Source organism: Salmo salar, chromosome 09 (genome assembly GCF_965601325.2).
Source record: "Salmo salar chromosome 09, fSalSal1, whole genome shotgun sequence".
Lineage (NCBI taxonomy): Eukaryota > Metazoa > Chordata > Actinopteri > Salmoniformes > Salmonidae > Salmo > Salmo salar.
In genome coordinates this window covers 23,872,229-23,893,325 of record NC_138299.1, presented here as the reverse complement: position 1 = coordinate 23,893,325, position 21,097 = coordinate 23,872,229, and the positions used below count along the sequence as shown (strand labels likewise).

The 21,097-nt window shown below is 45.6% G+C and overlaps 1 protein-coding gene across 4 annotated transcripts in view; it reads right to left on the bottom strand.

Moving 5' to 3' along the window:
* Window positions 1–5,274: 5,274 nt before the first annotated feature.
* LOC106610923 (kinesin-like protein KIF26A) overlaps window positions 5,275–21,097 on the bottom strand; it is a 102,987-nt gene continuing 87,164 nt past the window's right edge. For 3 of the 4 annotated variants that reach the window (XM_045723484.2, XM_045723486.2, XM_045723488.2), the window contains 10 exons: window positions 20,986–21,079; window positions 20,259–20,521; window positions 19,191–19,374; window positions 17,778–17,937; window positions 15,587–15,749; window positions 11,527–14,815; window positions 10,337–10,530; window positions 9,296–9,319; window positions 8,794–8,944; window positions 5,275–8,604 (listed from right to left, as the gene is read on the bottom strand). In XM_045723484.2, coding sequence (XP_045579440.2) covers window positions 8,420–8,604; window positions 8,794–8,944; window positions 9,296–9,319; window positions 10,337–10,530; window positions 11,527–14,815; window positions 15,587–15,749; window positions 17,778–17,937; window positions 19,191–19,374; window positions 20,259–20,521; window positions 20,986–21,079 — 4,707 coding nt within the window. In that variant the 3' untranslated portion in view covers window positions 5,275–8,419. The remainder of the gene's footprint in view (window positions 8,605–8,793; window positions 8,945–9,295; window positions 9,320–10,336; window positions 10,531–11,526; window positions 14,816–15,586; window positions 15,750–17,777; window positions 17,938–19,190; window positions 19,375–20,258; window positions 20,522–20,985; window positions 21,080–21,097) is intronic. The other variant, XM_045723487.2, reaches the window with a different exon arrangement.

Below are 21,097 nucleotides of genomic sequence, written 5' to 3'. Positions count from 1 at the left end.
TTCCCTACTTCAAATACTTGTCAACAGGACAGATTATAAATGTAGTCTGCAAGCATACTAATGAGTTTTGTATATTGTAAACCAAGTGAAAGTACTCCCCATCTACGTAACCATGACAGCCAATTCAGAGTCAAATCAAATCAAATGTATTTATATAGCCCTTCTTACATCAGCTGATATCGCAAAGTGCTGTACAGAAACCCAGCCTAAAACCCCAAACAGCAAGTAATGCAGGTGTAGAAGCACGGTGGCTAGGAAAAACTCCCTAGAAAGGCCAGAACCTTTCTAGGGAGGAACCAGGTTATGAGGGGTGGAACCGAGAGAGGAACCAGGTTATGAGGGGTGGCCAGTCCTCTTCTGGCTGTACCGGGTGGAGATTATAACAGAACATGGCCAAGATGTTCAAATGTTCATAGATGACCAGGCATGGTCAAATAATAATAAATCACAGTAGTTGTCGAGGGTGCAACAAGTCAGCACCTCAAGAGTAAATGTCAGTTGGCTTTTCATAGCAGAGAGTATCTCTACCGCTCCTGCTGTCTCTAGAGAGTTGAAAACAGCTGGTCTGGGACAGGTAGCACGTCCGGTGAACAGGTCAGGGTTCTATAGCTGCAGGCAGAACAGTTGAAACTGGAGCAGCAGCACGGCCAGGTGGACTGGGGACAGCAAGGAGTCATCATGCCAGGTAGTCCTGAGGCATGGTCCTAGGGCTCAGGTCCTCCGAGAGAGAGAAAGAGAGAATTAGAGAGAGCATACTTAAATTCACACAGGACACCGGATAAGACAGGAGAAATACTCCACATATAACAGACTGACCCTAGCCCCCCCAACACAAACTACTGCAGCATAAATACTGGAGGCTGAGACAGGAGGGGTCAGGAGACATTGTGGCCCCATCCGATGATACCCCCGGCCAGGGCCAAACAGACAGTATGTGTCAATTCTAGACAACCAGCATGTCAGTCAGGCAAAGTGAGAGTGTAACATAAAGAGGACAACTGCTCTGTTGTCTGATGCCACTGCCAGCCTCCTGTCAGAAATGATCAGAACTGGGCTGTGTGTATTTCCATTACTTCAGCTCTGGGCTCCTGGAGGTGGACAGACACAGCAGCTTGCCAACACTCCCAGATCGAAACACACCAGGCCAACCCATCGACTGACCTATATCCAGACCAACCCCTCAACCCTGTGCCTGGCAAAACACAAGCTGTTGGAGAACGACGGTCTTCATGAGGCCTGAAGATGTTTCACTTTGAGGCTAGTGCCAAGATGACAATCATATTCCCATTGTCACGGAGGCCTAGCTCATGCCCTTACCCTCATCTCACCATGCTCTGCTTCTAGCAAGATTCCATAAACAAGATTAAGTCTTTAGTTATAGATCACTCCAGCTGTCTCCAAAAAGGCAATTCATTCCCTTTCACATACTGAATTGGTCTGGCTTTGATTTTATCTGAACTCAATGTCAGTGTTAGACCTTTATGTCTATACACCCAGAACTTAGAGCCCTTAGATGGTAAATCCAATGGGACCCAAGGTCTTAAAGCCCTATTTAAGAGCGGAGGTAGACTCACTAATGTCATCTGTTTTGGGGAGAATTAGTCAATAGTTACGAGCCCCCTGAAGCAGGGACGGAGATGTGTTAGCCTTACATCTCCTCAAGCCTCTGATAATTTAAGGACATTTCCCCAAACCAGCTTGCTTTAATTACTGGGAAAGTGGCTGCATTTGGTCAGGTTTATGGCTCTTCTTGAGAGAGCAGACTTGGGTTTAGACGGCGCAATCTGTGTGATTGCAGTTGCAGCTGTAAATCCAAACATGAGCTGTCACTAACACTAACAATGCCCAGGGTAGCGCCAACCTCCAGGTACCCCAACATTCTATTGTTTTCCCATCTACATGGACAATGGGTAGGGCAAACAACTGGTCAATTTACCACTACATCAGATTGACAGTCTGTGCTGTTGTTGTAAACAACTCATTGGGGTATTACCATCTCATTTATGAAATGGTTACATTCAGTCACTCCTGGGAATATGGGCCATCAGCTGGGTAATGTTCTTCTCAATTAACTAGGAAATACAGACATCACATCAGTCTGTTTCACTCATGAATCAAAGCTGCACTCATATGGGGAGGGAGGGGGAGAAGGAGCGAAATAAAATTTAAATGAAGTGGGACAGTATTACGATACAACTTTGGTTCAGTGTGAGGGGAAGAAATGTTACATTTATTTTCAGATGACATTGCGTGCTAACACAGAAAATCTAAACTATGATGAAACTTGTTTGAAGCGAGGGACTCCTTGACTTCTCCATGAACACATTTTTATTCTCATAACAAATCTGACTCCCTGCTCATATAAGGAGATCCCTAAAGGGCAAACAGAGCAGGGAAAGACTGGGTCTAGTGGGCCAGGAGCACACAGACTCAGCAGCTATCAGTAATCAGCAGAAGGCCTGACCAACTGTCTGCACGTAGACACAAAGCACCTCGCTCAGAGCAGTGGGAAACCGTCCGAGCTGTCAGGGGAATTAATGACTTATCATAAGAAACACACTGCCCGCCAAACAACTGCTGGCTTAAATCTGGGAAGAAAAAAAACTCATACACAGTTATTACCCAATGTAAATGAAAGTGTGCTGTGTAAAATAAGTTTAAAACAATAGTTTAAGGTACAAATGTAAGAGAATTTGGATGATTTCTCTCATTTGGAAGTACACTACATGGCCAAAAGTATGTGCTCGTCGAACATCTCATTCCAAAATCATGTACATTAATATGGAGTTGGTCCCCCCTTTGCTGTCATAACAGCATCCACTCTTCTGGGAAGGCTTTCTACTAGATGTCATTGTATGCTGTAGCATTAAGATTTCCCTTCACTGGATCTAAGAGGCCTAGCCCGAACTATGGAAAACAGCCCCAGACCATTATTCCTCCACCAAACTTTACAGTTGCTTCCACAGGCAGTTTGGGACTTGGTAGTGAGTGTTGCAAACCAGGACAGATGATTTTTCAGGACTAGGCAGTCCTGTTCTGTGAGCTTGTGTGGCCTATCACTTTGCAGCTGAGCCATTTCCACTTCACAATAACAGCACTTAGAGTTGACCAGGACAGCTCTAGCAGGGCAGAAATTTGACAAACTGACTTGTTGGAAAGGTGGCATCCTATGACGGTGCCATGTTGAAAGTCACTTAGCTTTTCAGTACGAGCCGTTCTACTGCCAATGTTTGACTATGGAGATTGCATGGCCGTGTGCTCGATAATATACACTTGTCAGCAACAGGTGTGGCTGAAATAGCGGAATCCACTAATTTGAAGAGGTGTCTATATACTTGTAGTGTATCTAGCACTATGGTGCTTATCACCAGGAATTTAATGTGCAAGAGAGAGAGATATTCTCTTCACCACTAAGAGCCCTTTCCTGAGTCAAAGAGCACCCAGGCTGAGTGCGGCTAAACCCAGCCCACCCGTGGATTGGATTTGAAACACGGCAGCCAGCTGCTCCTGCCAGCCTGCCACGTCTCCCTCCTATGCTTTTAATCAAATTAAAAGAATAGGGAGGAGGCAAGATGGTATCGCTCAGCATGGTGGAAGGTCTACCTCTACACTCATCTATATTACACACCTGGAATAACACAGAGTTGAGAACCATATTTGATAGTGGTGCCATTAATCTTGCTGCACTTCTAATATCTCTTTGATGGCTGCAACTTTTTTTTGTCATTGCACAAAAATGCTTATGTATGCACCTGGGAGATTAATCATCACAAGCAGTTATTTGGCAGCAATGATCAAATTAAATGAATACATCTGTGGAAACAGTTTGTTTTTATAAAAGGGGGTGATGTGAATATTGGTTAGTTACCAGTTTTGTGCTCAAGACCACTAAAGCTAGACCGATTCAAGATCGGGAGGGAGGGTCGAGGGGTTGGAGACCAAGTCAAGACCAGAAGAATGTGAGTCCAATTCAAGACCATGATTGTAGTGGTGTCAAATCACCACCATAATAAGAGTTCAAAATGTCCAGTATTTCTGTGTTCATTTTTCAGAACAACATATGGATTCTTTAGACATTCAGACTGGTGAGAAAAATGCATGTTGAGAGCAAATGGAAAGCCACTGTACAAATGATCACCAACCCAAACAGGCCTATTATAATAGATAAAAACAAAATATGTTACAAATTCCCCCACTCTCTGCTTACAAATAGTGAGCGTGAAAATGTTCAAATATCCCCCACTATTCCCTACCAGCGAATCAAGGAAATTCTGACGAGCGCGACAAAGTTTGAAGATGTTTTTCAACGAAAGTAAAGGACAGTAATGCTACGAGTAAAGTAGGAAGCCTAGGCTTCAATAGTCGATTAAATATTAATGTGTCATGAAAAGAGTTGATATTTGACCTGGCAAAGTGGTTTTATGGCCTGACTGAATGGAAGCTGATAATAATGACCTTTCCACTCCGCTGGAAGAAATTACGAACCGGTCTTGAGTCCAGACTTACAACACGGTTGGTTACTGAGGAGAGAACTTGAGGGTACTGTCCACTTACCAAAAAGTGACTGTGTGGAATTGAGGTAGGCTCCCAATCAAATCAAGCATCTGCGTGTGAACTGTTGAGCAAGTGAGGCCAACAGGTCACCCAACTGTCTGTGTGTGGTGGTGGACGAATTATCGGGTGAATAGAGAGATATAAATAGGTTTATATTCTTCAGTACCACTAGCCTACTCACCCCTCTCTTTTTCTTCTGGCCACCAATCTGTCTGATAAATCCCTACACGAGCAGAGAGTTGGCTCATAGGCCTATCATGGTAAATGTAGGCTAGGCTATTAATCGCAAATGAAACGCGAATTACTTGGTCAAAGAGAGCATCGTCTTTGTAGTAACATATACGAACTAATATATTCATAATTGTAGGCAATTCTGCTCACCTGGTGTTGCATTTGCAAATGGTCAGTTCCTCGTGTGCAAGGCCAATTCACGCTTTGCGCTGGTAGAAAACATTAAATCTAAAATATGTGTGAAAAAAGCCAACCAGATATTCCCTACCCTTTTCATTTCGCTAGTACTTAACTATTTCGATACATCTGCGTTCCAATTGAGGTTGAAAACTTAAACAACTGTTAAGCCTTCATTACATTCTCAACCTAACATGACTTTTAATCAAGTTTGACGACCAATTATTGTGGCTTTGAATTATGTAGGCCAAACCATTGGGCCTAAAGAATGGTTTGTTTCAAGACAACCCATGAAGAAAAATGTATTCGCAATAAGAAGAAACCTAATTTATTCACAGATAAAACTCAACACGAGCTGCCATATCATACATTTATACACGAGGTCAGAAAATCCTATACAAAACCAAGGACATTAGAAAATATGGGGTTTTATATGAAATATGACATACGTAAACTTTCTTGAAATGTTTCGGTTTGGTAATAGTAATATAATTCATGAAACAAACCCCACATTAGGGAGAGCAGAGGCTATATTATAAAAATCAAAATGGTAAAAATGGAATAGAAATCATTCTTAGAAATCAATAAAAATCTCATGCAGCATCTTCAGAAAGGGCCTGAGAGTATCTTTGAAAGAAAACAAATTAATATTTTAGTTATAAATCTAACACATCAAAATACAACAAAAGCTAGTTTCTCAATAGATAACTAAAACCAGTCAATCATCGTTGTCCTCACCGTTTTAAGAGAAGTAATTCAGACACACATTCTGGCCACTACATACAATTGGTTGATTGATTTTATTTGCCATACAACATCAACATCTGAAGTTGCTTCACTGCATGTATAAACTGTGGTTTCTCATGGCCTTTAATTAGGATACTACTCTTGGAGCCTATCCTAGTCTTTGATTGAGACATCAGGTTAAATTAGTAAAGAAAATAGAATGTTGGAGAGAAGTGTTATATATATGTAGCTTTGAAGCAGATCTAAGGGAGGGTTCTGAGTCATTGTGAACTGTCAGTGGTGTTGATCTACACTACATGACCAAAAGTATGTGGACAGCTCCTTGTCGAACATCTTATTCTAAAATCATGACCATTAATATGGAGTTGGTCCCCCCTTTGCTGCCACAACAGTCTCCACTCTTCTGGGAAGGCTTTCCACTAGATGTTGGAAAATTGCTGCAGGGACTTGCTTCCATTCAGCCACAAGAGCATTAGTGAGGTCGGGCACTGATGTTGGGCGATTCGGCCTGGCTCACAGTCGACGTTCCAATTAATTCCAAAAGTGTTCGATGGGGTTGAGGACAGGGCTCTGTTCAGGCCAGTCAAGTTCTTCCACACCAATCTCAACAAACCATTTCTCGCTTTGTTCACGGGCGCATTGTCATGCTGAAACAGGAAAGGCTCTTCCCCAAACTGTTGCCACAAAGTTGGAAACACATAATTGTTTAGAATGTCATTGTATGCTGTAGCGTTAAGGTTTCCCTTCACTGTAACTAAGGCGCATAGGCCGAACTATGAAAAACAGTCCTAGACCATTATTCCTCCTCTACCAAACTTTACATTTGGCACTATGCATTCGGGCAGGTAGCATTCTCCTAGCATCCGCCAAACCCAAATCCATCAGTCGGACTGCCAGATTGTGATGCGTTTCCACTGCTCCAGAGTTCAATGGCAGCGAGCTTTACACCACTCCAGCTGACGCTTGGCATTGCCCATGGTGATCTTTGGCTTGTGTGCGGAGCGGCTGCTCGGCCATGGAAACCCGTTTCCTGAAGCTCCCGACGAACAGTTCTTGTGCTGATGTTGCTTCCAGAGGCAGTTTGGAACTCGGTAGTGAGTGTTGCAACCGAGGACAGACGATTTCTACGCACATCAGCACTCGGCGGTCCCGTTCTGTGAGCTTGTGTGGCCTACCACTTCGCGGCTGGGCTGTTGTTGCTTCTAGACGTTTCCACTTCACAATAACAGCACTTACAGTTAACCGGGGCAGCTCTAGCAGGGCAGAAATTTGACTAACTGACTTGTTTAAAAGGTGGCATCCTATGACGGTGCCATGTTGAAAGTCACTGAGCTCTTCAGTAAGGCCATTCTACTGCCAATGTTTGTCTATGGACATTGCATGGCTGTGTGCTTGATTTTATACACCACAGGTGTAGCTGAAATAGCCGAATCCACTAATTTGAAGGAGTGTCCACATACTTTTGTATATATAGTGTATGAGGTTCTTATAGTGGGAGTGAGAATGTTGGAATGCATAGAACCAAGGCTTGGCACCAGTAAAAAGAGTACAACACAAGAGCCGTAGAATTACCTTTGCTTGTGGCATCTCATCTATGCCCTTTTGTTCGTGTCAGTAGAACACAGTCGAGGCCCATCTAGGGATAAAAATGTACGCATTGACAAGCACCACTATGCCTTGTCAGTGCGCACTGGACTCTGGACACCCCTAACACAGAGCACCAGAGAGAGCTTACTGTCACACCCATGAATCATGGCGTACACACAGCCTGTTGGGAGCAGTCCCTGTATGGTGTATGATATGTTCTGACGTTGCCAAATTTTCTATTAAATAAACAAGGGGCAAACAAAGCTGAGCTCCACATACTTTCCTTTCCCCTTTTCTACACCTCCACCATCACCCATCTCAGCACCTCCACTGGGGCCCTTTGGGATCAAGGCAACTGGAGGGAGGAAACATTTACTCAACCCTGCTAGCTTTCACAGCTCCGCTGGCAGTGGTTGAGTGATAACAGCAAACCAAGTCCTTGACAAGATAACACAGACCTGGTTTAAAAGGTAGAAAAACTACGGAACAAGAAAGATAACATAAGGCGCAAAGAGGCTGGATAAATGGGCAAAATGCTGACTGAGGTTGGTTTGAAACATGAGAAAAGGCAAAGTTTGGGAACGCAATAACATTAGCTTATTGCTCTTCCTTTTTCTTCTTACATTTTTTTTTTTACCTACAAATGATATTTTTACACACATCATAATCATATAAATACACTATACAATGCAATATAAAATTATTATTTCTTAAAAGGAATATGTTCAGGGTTTGCTTAGGTATGCTGGTTATGATACTAGCACCATACAAAAAATTATGACTCAAAATAAGTTGAGTGAAAAAGGCACTTCTGGTTGTCGTTGAATGACTCTTGGGTAAATGATGGCCTCTCTCTCATCATGCAGGAAACACAGACACCGTTGTTGTCTGTGCACACGTTTCTCTCCCATTCCAACATGAACATGTCCAGAACAACGAGGCACTGCAGATAAGTCGGTTCAGATCTCCTCTGTCTTCATGCAAAGACCCTCGTCCTCTTTGTCTCATCTTTTGTCTTTTAGTTTTTCTTGTCACTTCATTCCAGCAATATGAACTGGCTGCTACATTTCATCATCATTCCTTTCTCACTTTCTGGATTCTCCATCTCTCATTTCGCACCTTCTCAGACTTCCACTTCTCGAAGTCCCTCTTGAGTGTCAGGCGGTGATGCCACACTGATGTCGAAGCATGTCACCATCATGACACGTGACTTGCATATGTTGACACAGAAATCAAGCTCCTCTGTGACCTGACTCAGGGCCTCCAGGTACTCCTGGGACTCCTTGTCCAAATCCTGGTCCACCTCAACTGGAAGAGAAGAGACAGGAGAGCAGAGAATTAAAGTCATGGTCACCCACAGTCAACTGAAAGACTGTCCACAGAATCAAGTTAACTATCAATAGGAAGATAACTTTCTATTTTGGTGGGGAATATGAAGAGTAAAAAGGTGTAAATTCCCATATGCCCCTATCCTGGAATAGTCTAGCAGATACTCACACTCTCCTATCCACTTGCAAGGGTCCATCATCAGCCGGGTCTTGGTGTCCTCTAGCTCTTCCTTCAGTATCTCGTGTTTGACCTTCATCTCCCTGATCTGCTGATGCCGCCGCTCCAGAACCTTCAGCTTACTGTTGAAGTACAGCAGCCCCTGAGAGAGCGAGAGCGAGAAAGAGAGAGAGAGAAACGATAGGGTGGTGAGTGACAGGAACGGTTTGAAATTCAAAGAAAGCTTGAAGATGATAATTCATGGCCGTCATTGACTAGCATTTTGTTGCTGCTAAAGAATTGCAGGATATACAGACACAGTTGTTTATATTAACATTTCTGGACATTTTCCAGGTATTGTAATATAAGAATACTGGTTTCCTGTCACAATGGGCCGAAACCTAATTTGAGAACTGTGCATGCAATGAATGCCTGTTCTTCCCTCACTCCAAACTATTCCCCAACTCCCATTACAGAATAATGAAGCCTCAGCCATCCAGCAAAATCAACATACCTTCTCAACATCTTGGAATGGCTGCTAAAGAGGAGAAAAGGGAAGAAGAGTAAATAGAAAAGGTCCAAAATATTATCTTACTCTAGAGTTATGATCTAACAGTTAGAACTCAAACAAACATGAACACACAAACAGATATGAATATACAGAGTACTGAACCCTATATATATACATACATACACACAGAAAAATCCATGGGAACACAAATAGACATGTGAATATACACACATTGAAACAAGCCTTGATGCACACATTACATGGTATTCCAAAACTGGTCTGGGAATGATGGTCTTCAATTTGTCTTTCCCAGCCATTCAGCCAGTGATGGCTGGGAAAAACAAATTGAAGATAATCTTTTCCTAATTGAAACTAAATCAAACCACCACTAGCTGATTTAATATCTTCTCTTAACAAATCCCTGTCTGGCTACCTCAAACTTGTGGGAGCAGTTAATGACCCATAGCAAGTAGCGCCAGCCATAAAGAGCCATCAGGCAGCCAGGGATGGGCCATGGTGATGGCTGATGGGCTGTGGAGGGGGGAACGCACATTCATCACAAATTCCTGGACTACTCTTTCCACCACCACCCCTTACCCCTCCGTCGACCAGCACCAGCCTCAGTCATATCTAAACCAATTAACCCCAGACAGTAATTGCGTCCTGATCTCTTCACATTCCTAAGAAGTCCGACTAGCGTAACACTGGGCTCTGACTGTGGTCACACAGACACAGACGCCGGGAATCACCATTGGGCAGACTGAAAGTCAAACGTCTAAGATGCATATTTTCATCTTGTTCTTTAATAAGAAACTGGGAAGGAGTGAGCCAAGACCTTCCCACGATGCCATGCCTGGCTTCAATGTAGCACATTCAGAATATTGCTGAGATCAATGTGGCACATGCAGAACATTGCTGAGCCTGATATTGCTAAGCAGCATGTATGTAGTGATGAACATGAACCTAATGACAGGACTCTAAAATAAGTTCAGTTACAGTATGGGGAGCTTGTATTACAAACAGTAAGCGTGACCCTTCACTCACCTCGGCTGAGTCCTCCTGACGCCTCCTCTGGAGCCGTTCCACATCATCGATCTCATACACCTTAATCTCAAAGGGCTCCTTTAGTGGTCCTGACATGGGCGGCAGATCCACCCACTGGCCAGCTGTGCCAGTCTTCTTCCCCAGGGATGAGGTGTCTGGCAGGGGGGCCGGGATGAGCCGCCGTCGCTGGAGCCCTGGCGAGACACAAACAGACAGGCACATCAATTACTGCTGGAAATATACAATGGTAATATCTGCCAGGGCCAAGCTGTACGGCTCTATCAGTAAATATGTATGAGGCTGAGATGGAGATGTAAAGCGATAGCAGGCTTTACACGGACCTCCTGAGCGTGCTGTTGATTGCATATGTATAAGGCTTTCACCACTGTCTATATCATATTCCTACCCCATTATATGAATTGAAAAGGTTGACTATATAAATCTACGAGAGCTGGAACATGGTCACGACTTTCCATTGCTGTTCAACTTAGTTCAAAGTCATCTCATTACATACCTTAATTACATTTCTCATATAAGAGTAATGTATTCTGCTGAATCAGAAAGGTGAGAAAACCAATAAACTATAAGAATCACATTTTAAAAAGCTATCTTTACAAGATTGCCCGGGGAAGTTGGAGAAAGCTACAGGTTGTACTCGATGTTGTCTGGGGATTCTGTGCTATACTTCTCTGCCATGCTGCTTCGATCTGGAGAACTGCAGAACTGTACTTCTTATTTCAGATGGGAACACCACTCAGTCTGCTTTTCAGCATGACACATCTAGTTAAAGTCAACAGCAGTGAACCTTCACCCTTAACAAACCTTAAGTAGGGACTTTCTAAACTGCTCTGTGCAAGAAAACTGCTTTTCCAAAGCAATTAGGGGGAATTTATAGACGTGCTTTGTGACTTCTAGACAAGAGGCTTTTACAGAGACAGTTGGACATATGTCCTCCATTAATGACCTTCTCCATTATTTAACAAGTGGACTGTTTGACTTCTGACATCACACAGAGGCTTGTAAAAAAACATCAAAGACTGGACTTAAACAAGAAGGCTTGTAAAAGGACCTAAGTAATGCTTGGGATTTTATGGAACTTTCACATGTTTTTGATTCCCTAACAGTATGTGGTTTTACAGGATATTATCAGAGATAATGCATAATGATGTATACAGATTCAAAGCTCTTACCATTGCGTTTCTTTTGGGACTTGGAGGTCCTGGGGCGGCCTGAGGAAGACATCCCACTCTCGCTCATGGAGTCGTGTGCAGAGGATGCACTGCCTGTGGCCTCGCTGTCACGGATCATGCTCTCATAACCACTGCTGCCCCCGCTGTGGTAGAAGAGGGCTGTTCGGCCCATGGCTGGGGGCAACTCTCCACTCAGAACACTGCTGTTGTCACTGCCGTGTCCACTGCTGTAGCGCTGCGGCCTCCTGGGGGCTGTGATCTTACTGTAGGGGGAGGGCAGCATGGCCACGGGGGACTTGTCATCACTCAGGTTCACCCCACTGTCATTACCACTATCAGAGTCCCCTGAGCCCCTCAGGTGTTTGCCTGATGTGCTGCCTGATGCCAGCTCACTGACCCGGCTGTTGGCTGCCCGCATGGCCTGCCTGGTGCCCATGATGGTGCCCCGGCCAGGCTTGCTGTTGACGGCTGCGGTGGCCCGAGGGGCGGAGGTCTTACCAGTTGGGGGGAGGTTGGCATTTGGGTTCCTGGAGGCTGGAGCAGCCAGGGACTTGGTGGAGGAACTCAGGCCTTTAGAGTTGCTCGCTGACAACAAACGGGCCTTACTTCCATTGACCGCTCCTACCACTCTGGGGTTAACACTACCTTTGACCTGCCCAGGTTTACCTAGAGCACCTGTGGTGCTACATGGGGAAGGTGGGGAGGTAGCAATGGCAGAGCTGCTTGAGATGGGTAAACCAAATCTGGGAATTGGCCTGCTGGGTATGCTGCTGCCCAGGCTGGCCCCACTGTTCTCTCGGCTGAGGGTGGGTTTGGAGCCCACCATGGACATGCTGTCACATCTCTCCAGAGACATCTGACTGCCGTAATGCTTCTGTCCAGTATCCCCTCTGGCCTTCAGGCTGGACGTGGCTTTGGCCGAGGTGTAGTCACCCCTGAGGCTGGATGTTTTGAGTCTGTTGGAGTCTCCTCTGCAGCGGACCTCTAGCTCATCCTCTGACACTGTCCCCCTGGTGAGTAAGGGCCTCCCTGCTTCTCCATACACAGACTTTAAGGCACTTTGGTGCAGCATGGTCTTGTTCTTCTGATCCAGACTGGATTTGCGCACTGGAGGGGGAGGAGGTGAGTTACCACCAGGTTTGGGGAGCATGCTGGCTTTCTGCCCATTGGTCTTGCCATTTTTCCCCAGAGAGGAGAACTTGAGACTGTTACTTGTAGCTGTGATGTCCTGGGTGGTGACCTTGGTCTCTGGGGAGGCATGGATGACAGGCACGGTGCCTAGGGTGGTGGCCCCTCGTCTGAGCTGAGGCATCTTGCTGGGGGACCCTGCTTTCTTGCTGGGCGACTTCTCACAGCCGTCCACCACCCTCTGGGCTGAGGTAGAGCCCTGTATCTTGGGCTGGCGAGGTACGCTGTTGCTGTTGAAAACACCAGCTTTTCGGCAGGGAATGCCACTCACTGGGGTTCTGGGGAGCTTGCTGGTGGCAGTGGCGCTGGGGACTGGGAGCTGAGGTTCAGAGTGGTTGTCAATGCGCTGCCAGGGGTCCTCCTGCTTCACTTCCTGTCTCTGTGGTTCACGACTGCTGCTGTTGCTGTTACTATGGGTGATGGATGAGGTAGGTTTCATTTTCCTGGGAAGACTGGAGTGGTCTATGTAAGGGCCCTGGGAGGGTTGTGAAGACGAACTGAGAAAGTTCACTTTCGCTGTTTTGGATGGGAATCTGAGGGATCCTTTGGTTGACTCGGGAGACGGAGCGCACTTTGTCAGGGACAGTTTGCTAGACGCTGCGCTATCACTGTCCAGTTCAGAAAAGCTAAAGCCGCTGTCATTCAGGGAGTTCTTGGTGTCCCTTGGGGATGATTCACAGTGAAACATACCCAGGGAATCCAGATACAAGGTGCCTTCTGGGCCGATGTGCTTAGTCTGTGGGAGGAAGACGTCTGCCGAGTGGGCCCCTTCACTCTCCAGAGTACAGACGCTGACCTCACTGAGCCAGGAGCTGATGGACGAGCCCCTGCTGCCCACACACACAAATGCGTCATCCTGTAAGGGGGTGAGCACCTCAATGTTGACTGCACCCCCCACAGCTGACGTGTAGGCGTCAAACTCATCGTTGATGCTGCTGATGATGCTGACGGGCCGGGAGCCGGAGGCCAGGGCCTGCAGGGAGCAGTCGCTGTTGAAGCTGATGATGCTGGAGGGCCGACCGTTGTCTATGATGCTACCGATGGACAGCTCCTCCACCACAGTGAACACCAGCTCATCCTCGCCGTTCAGCTCTACAGGCTGCTGCAGGGTCACCGTAGCCCGGAGGATGTCCCTGTCCAGGCACCTCTCTCTCAGGGTGGAGCGTAGCTGGCACACCTCTACTGGTCCCCTGGTCTGGGCTCTACCAAGAAAATGGGAGCCCCCAGACTCCCCCCGTTTCCCAGTCTGATGGCTCATTCCCACGGGTGGCAATCTAGTGGTGGACCTCTCCTCTGCCTCTCCGTTGCCTCTACGTGAGTCCCTCTGCTGTGGGGGAGGGGGAGCAGGCTTGGGTAAGGGCTTCTTGTTGAAGTAGACCTTCTCCCGCACCACTGGCTCAGAGGCTGGCACCGTGGCCACATCCTGTTCGATTGGGCTAGCCTGGCTCTCTGACATCATCACCTTCTCACCATCAGCACTCGTTCTGCACACGTTCTCTGAAACCCCTCTGGAATGTTCCAGTTTAGACTTTGAGGGGCTTACCTGGGGGTTGCTGGATGGCAGAGTGGCTACAGATTTAGGAGGAAGTTTGGGTGAGATATTCTCCTGGGAGAAGGAGGCTTTACTTACAGTCTTTAGGGAAGCTGAGCCAGGGCCTTCCTTTGCCTTGCTGTCTATCTGTGGGCTAGCCTGACTTCCCCTACCCTCTCCAACGAACGCTGTAGGTTCCTCGCTGCCGTCAATACATTCCAGGCGTTCCTGCAGCTCAGCAAACGTGTTGCACATGAAGAAGTGGTCTCTGTCCAGGGAGCCCTCTTTCCCAGAACGCTTCCTGTTCAGAGAGGGGATGATGGGAACGAAGGCAGGGGGGCCCTCGTTGTCACTCAGCTCCCTATCAGAGATGGCAGCACCCCCCGGACCCACGTAGATGACGGTGTCGCAGGACTGCTCGCTGCTGGAGGAGTAGTCTGGGTCGCTGAGCAGGGAGGGCAGGTCTGGGTCCAGGGCCACCGTCCGGGGGTGGAAGGGTCTGAGGTGGGGCGGCCGACGGATCCTCCCCTCCTCGCAGGAACTCTCCCCTCCAGAGGAGCTGGATGCATACTGCAAGACAGCCAGAAACACATACAGACACTTACAAAACAGTGTATATGGGATATGTGTAAAATGCTTAGGACAAGACTGCTACATAATTAGACTGTCTGCACACTTCTTATATTCAAGCTATAACATTATTACTTTATACTTATTTAAATAGTCTTTATGTCATTTTTTCCGCATGTCTCTCTTTCAATTTACATTTAATTCAATTGTGTAATGAATTCAGGGTGGAATCAATTGTAAGGAAAATATAAATCCCTTTAAAATGGCCAGTCAATACATTTAAAGGTTAAAAGTGCACATCAATAGGCACACTGAGATTTATGTCAATAATATGAATTGGTGTGCGTGGCATGCATTATAATCACGCCAGAGACCAATGCAAAATAAATACATGCTGTCATTCCACCTAATTATCTGGAGTAATTATTTCCCTAATCCTTAGGCAGCCTTATTGATTACATGATTATGTGTTGAGAAACCAAGAAAAACTAGCTCTGAATTATGGCACTAATAACCTTGCATTAACAGAGGCCCTGATTCATTTCATACCATGGCCCTGAAATGGTGAACAATGCAACTTCTGTTAATAACACCACTGTAATACACTCTTGAGATCACTAAAAACATATAACTGTGAGAATCTATGCCTTTCCCTCATCAAAACAGTAAGTGCTGTGTTCATCAAAATATGTTCAAATAGAGAATACCCATGCGGCTATACCAATGTTTACAGCCTATGATACTGAAAGCTCTTCGAGTCGAGACACAGACCTTGGACTTCTTCTTCCTCATGCGGTGGATGCGTGAGGCCAGCTGGATGGTGGTGAGGGAGTCAGCGTAGCTAGCAGAGGAGTCAGAGATGTGGGCGATCATGGTGGTTCTGCAGTTAATGTTCCCCAGCGACTCTCTCAGCAGCATCGTCAGTTTGCTGTCCCTAGAGATGATACATTCACACACACCATTATCATTACTGCTCATGAAACGGCAGGATTTTTCAGTGCCTTATATCCCTGTCTGTGCTAATGACTAGCAAACAAACGTTAGTGTTGGTTTACATTCAACCAATGTCCTTAACACGTAATATTAGTCTGGGGTGCCAGAGACTCATTTCATATTCTTCAACTGTTATTTTCGGTTCTAACCTCTTAGTATATTTCCTCCCAGCTAATTTTCCCGATTTTACACTACAGGCTCTATTTTCGGCTGGCGGTTAGGAGGCACAATGTCAAATGCATGTTAGTTTGCAATTTTGTCATGTAAAAACTGGTGCACTGGCATTTTCCAGCCCTAACGCCAGGTTTGGTAATTTACCTGTCTCACATCAGCTCACTTCCACTGTGGTGGGTTGGCTGGCAATATTTGAGGCGTGTCCTTAAAAACACTTGCAAAAGGGACAATTTCATGCAGCGCTAAATGGGAAGTTTTAAGACTCTCTTAACAGTGACACATCTGATAAATGGCATGGATTTTGAGACCAGAAGCGCAGCCTATCCAGTAGTAACCATAGAAGAGAGATGTGCATTTTGTGCTGGTGAATCTCCTATTTAGAAACAAACTATTGGTTTCCCCCCAAAAAACGATTGCTTTCTGCCCAATACCCGATACTATTTCGAAATATTGCTGTTGGTTTAAAAAGCAGATTGATTGTTTTTCGTTTAATTTGATTAATAACCAAACTTTTTACAAATATTACCCGTCCATGGGTTTATGGTGATAACGTAGGCTACATGGCTAATGCAATTTCATCTGCTATTTCTGGAGAAGTGCCAATCTGATCTGTAAAATGGTTCCATGATGTTTATAAAACATGACATTTACGAGCAGTATAACGGTGAATGGATATTCCCCGTTTCTCTTTACATTGGATCTTCTGTGAAAAGTTTGAATGTGCGTAAAACCCTCCATAGTCTAAGTTACGTTGTTATATGCCCACAGGGATCAACTATGGTGCTGTAACTGTATTTAGACAGCCTATTTAAAACAAGATATTGTTTTGATTAGAATTTGATAATTAGGCTATACACTGTCTTTTAGGCCTTATCAATAGCCTTGTGAATTTAATCTTGCTTATTTACTATGTTTGGCATGTCCATGTCCAGACTGCAATTTACAGTAGGCCTAGCCCCTATAGCCGTGTGAATACTATAGCATATGTTTAACAATGTATTTCCATATTGAAGAAATGCAACTAGAACAAGGAGAACTGCAAACATGTTCAACATATTTAGAAAATGTGGGGCAGGCTACTTAACAAACTAGGCTATAACGGACTAACATTCCAATTGGAGTTGATGACAATGCAATACATAAAAGGCCGTAAATACACAACTTGAAGCAACCACATATTTAGCCATGAAGCATGTTCTGATTGGCCAGTGAGGGGCCAAACCTTGACACACCCTTAACTGGTTTTCTGCAAAACCCACGGCCAGCAAATGTGCCTATAATTTTGGTGGTGAAAATAGCTAAAATATTTCTGACACACCCACAAACCTATAGTGCCACCGCCAGCACTTAGATTTACCATTGCGTTAGGTTTGGTAAAATAGAGCCCTCAGTATGCATTGCATTAACCAAACTAAATGTTATCTGTTTATTGACCTCATTTCTGATTCCATAGTGTAGCAAAATCCAGGCTGTATCACAACCAACCGTGATTGGGAGTCCCATAGGCCGAGCATAAGTGGCCCAGCGTCGTCCGAGTTTGGCCGGTGTAGGCAATCATTGTAAATAAGAATTTGTTCTTAACTGACTTGCCTAGTTAAATAAAATAAAAAACTACATGGCTGAGAATGATACATATCTTAAAATCTATAGCAAGCTAGATAAACACAGCCTTGATAGTGAAGGTAAATGTACATGAATAAACTTGTCTCAAACATTTTGATTACATACTCGACTTCATACTTGACACTGGTTTTACATAATCAAGGTATAAAAAGTACAGTACAAGTTCCCCTACCTGTAAGGTACATGCTTGGCTCCATTGGCTAAAGCCATGATAACATTGCCCAGCGCGGTGAGAGACAGACACAGGCCTCCCCCTCCGTCTCTGCTCTTACTTAGCACCTTCTCACAGCTCCCCAGGTCTATAAGGTGCAGCCTGCTCCGTCCACCCGACACTGTAGATGACAGGAAGAAGAGCCAGGTGAGGTTATATCCCAGCACAGACACATTCAGACACTCCCTCTGAAGGAAGACCGGGTTCCCACGTGCTGCTGCTGCTGCTGCGCCATTTAGGCATGAGTGGCACAGCCCAAACCAGACCAGACATGGCAGTCTGATTTATTCACAAGTAAGCCTTTCAGTCTGAAGTGATTCAAATCTGGGCTGAGATTGTCTCAGTTTAACAGACAGGTAATAACGTTCCAGAAATAAAAGGATCTTGTTGTCACATGCATACAAAACCAAGGGGGAGAGTCACTGTATTTGGAACATAAATTGTCATTTTAGATGATGACTAGTTTGGGGGGCTGTGCTATAAAATAAAAAAGTATACAGTAATTCAGTGTAGACGGAAAATGAGCAGAATTTCTCCAAATGTTATTCAGCAGCGAGGCAGCACATTGTAATGTAATGTAGGTCACTGATATGTTATTTCACATGATTGGGAGAAAATTACAGAGTTTCAGACTAGGCGGTGAACCATTAAACTCTTGTCAGCAATACTTAGAAATGGAGTGCTTCAAATAAAGGTACAATTAAATGTAAAAAATCTGTGCGCACTCTCTCCCTCCGCTTAGCACAACACATGGATGCAAGCAAGTCACTTTTTTTTATAGAGGCTAGTGCGCACCCATCCATAAACATTACAAATGAGAGGCTTGAGGATTTTTATCCATTCAGATTTATTCAGATTTTATCCACCATCGAGCCCAGTGTGGTGCAGTCTCCTATGGCTATGATGGTTACCTCTGGGAACACAGACACTTGAAGAACTATCATCAGCACCAGAACTGATGAGTGGAATTACATCTGCTACTTAACAGTATCATTAAGGCATAATAAAGTCCTCATCATTAAACTACTGTAGGTCATTACCTTTACTCGATTAAGTCCATAATCATCCAGTGAAATATTTTTTCTGTTCATGTGCAGAAATATGGTTCAGTGCATTTATCTCTTGCGGAAGAATCGAAAAGGTCAGAGCACTTGTTGAATCGAGTGAAATGATTAATAGAATAGCAGAATGATGAATGAAAATCTGACACTATCACCGTCAAAGACACTAGGACACAGAGTGACACTAGAGTTCAGAGAGTGCCTCACTTCATGTAGTACTGATAGATGTAGTGTAGTAGTAATAGTGTTATGAGTGTAGTAGTAATAGTGTTGTTGTAGTAGTAGTAGTAGTAGTAGTAGTAGTTGTACTCACTGCCTCCCTTGCCGCTCTTCTCCATGCGGTACTGGTAGATGTGCAGCGTGAACAGCATGTGAGAGTTGCGTCTCTCCTCTTCATCTGCATCTGGCCTGCTGGTGCTGCGTGCTGCGATGGCTGCATCCAGGAAGAAGGCTGCCTTCTCCGCCGTGGGGGCACGGAGCTCGCTCTGGTTCTGGAGCTGAGGGGGGAGGAGGGAAGAGAGGGTAAGGGGGGGGTAAAAAAGATAAGGGGTAGAGAGAAGGAAAGAGCATGGAGTTGGAGAGTGAGGGAAAAGAGTGAGAAGGGAACAGAGAAAGCAGAGAGAAAAGGGAGAGAGCGAGAGAGGGGAAACAGTTAATTGGACCCAAGCACACATTTCTTGCCCATTAGATTGGGTCTCCGGGGCAATTATAGGGAAACAGATATGCACACAGAGGGAGGAGGATTAGGGGAGGTAATGGAGGAGCAGGGGCACTTTCCTCCACACGGATGTGGTGGTGGATGGGTGTGGAGAGAGGGGAGAGGGGGGCATCTAGTAGGGAGGCACATCACGTGGTTACTAAGAGGAGGAGGAGCCGTGAGGAGCTTCACAGGACTCCAGGCAGCCTTTGAAGTCACAGTCCACACAGAACCCCAAAAAACAACATCAGACGGCAACACCTGTCAGTGCCTTCAATCCCCCATCCCCCCAACTAGTCCCATTGTGCTGCAGAGGACCAGAGCTAACACAGAGGTAATAGATGCTGATGGATGCTGACAGGGGAGTCAATAAAAAGGTATGGAAAAGACGTCGATATTGTGGATGGCTTTGGTGAAAATATAGAGCAGGGATTATTGAGATGGGTAAGGCAGGGCAATATGGGCTCAGCGTACACAGAGGAAAGACCTGGGAGATGAAAGAACTGACAATACAAAGGCCTAAATCTTTGGGGCAGACAGAGGTAGATGGCAGTGAGAATCAGATCAATACACAGACACTAATATATACCAGACAGAGAGAGAGACGGAGAGTGTGAGAAATGGAGAGGGAGAACAAAGAAAGGCAAGAAAACAGGCACGTGTCTAGATGCCTTTTTTCCTCACTTGAGTGCCACAGATGGGGTCCTCACGCAGGTAGACCCCTGGGGACTGTCCATCCTGCAGGCTTCCTATGGACACCTCAGACAGGAGGTCCTTCAGAGCCTCGTCCTTCCCACAGATCTCCACGGCAGACACGCGGACAGAGAAGCGCGTGCCCGTCTTCTCCTTGCGCTCGTTGATGAGCTTGAAGAGCCAGGAGATGGCGCAGGGCACAATGCCCAGGCTCTGGGTGGAGCCGTCTTTGCCAATCATGGTGAACGTCTTGCCTGGAGACGGAGGAGAGGGTGAGAGGAAAGGAGACATTAATATACAAGTAATACAGCCTGCTGCTCATGTCTCTCCTAAAACTGAGAAGACTTGGAATATGCTGTCTGGATTGGGTACAGCTGATTGGGAATCTACTGTGTCTATAAGAACTTGTGAAGGGGGTGATTCAAGGAGCAATCACTGTAGGATGAGCACAGTGGAGAACAAAAGGGACAATGAAGCTTGTTCTGAGAAATGACAGCCCCTCAAGACTGGGTGAGAATCCAGGTCAATGACAGTGGGTAAAATGAAAGACACCCCTCACCACCATCTCTCACTAGCCCTTGCTCATCCAAACTCTATTGTCTTCTCCTCAGCGCACTCCCGTGCACCACTAAATCATTTGTGAATGTGAACATCAAACCGGGCTGTGACAAATAGTGTTTTTCTTTGCCAGATGAGGGGAGTAGAGGGGCTTACTTACCAAGCTTGACGTGGCCGAAGCAGAAGATGCAGCCGTCCGCACCATTCACCACGGACTGGATGACCTCAGACACCGTCCCTGAGCACACCTCCGCCTGACGGAGACAGAGAGG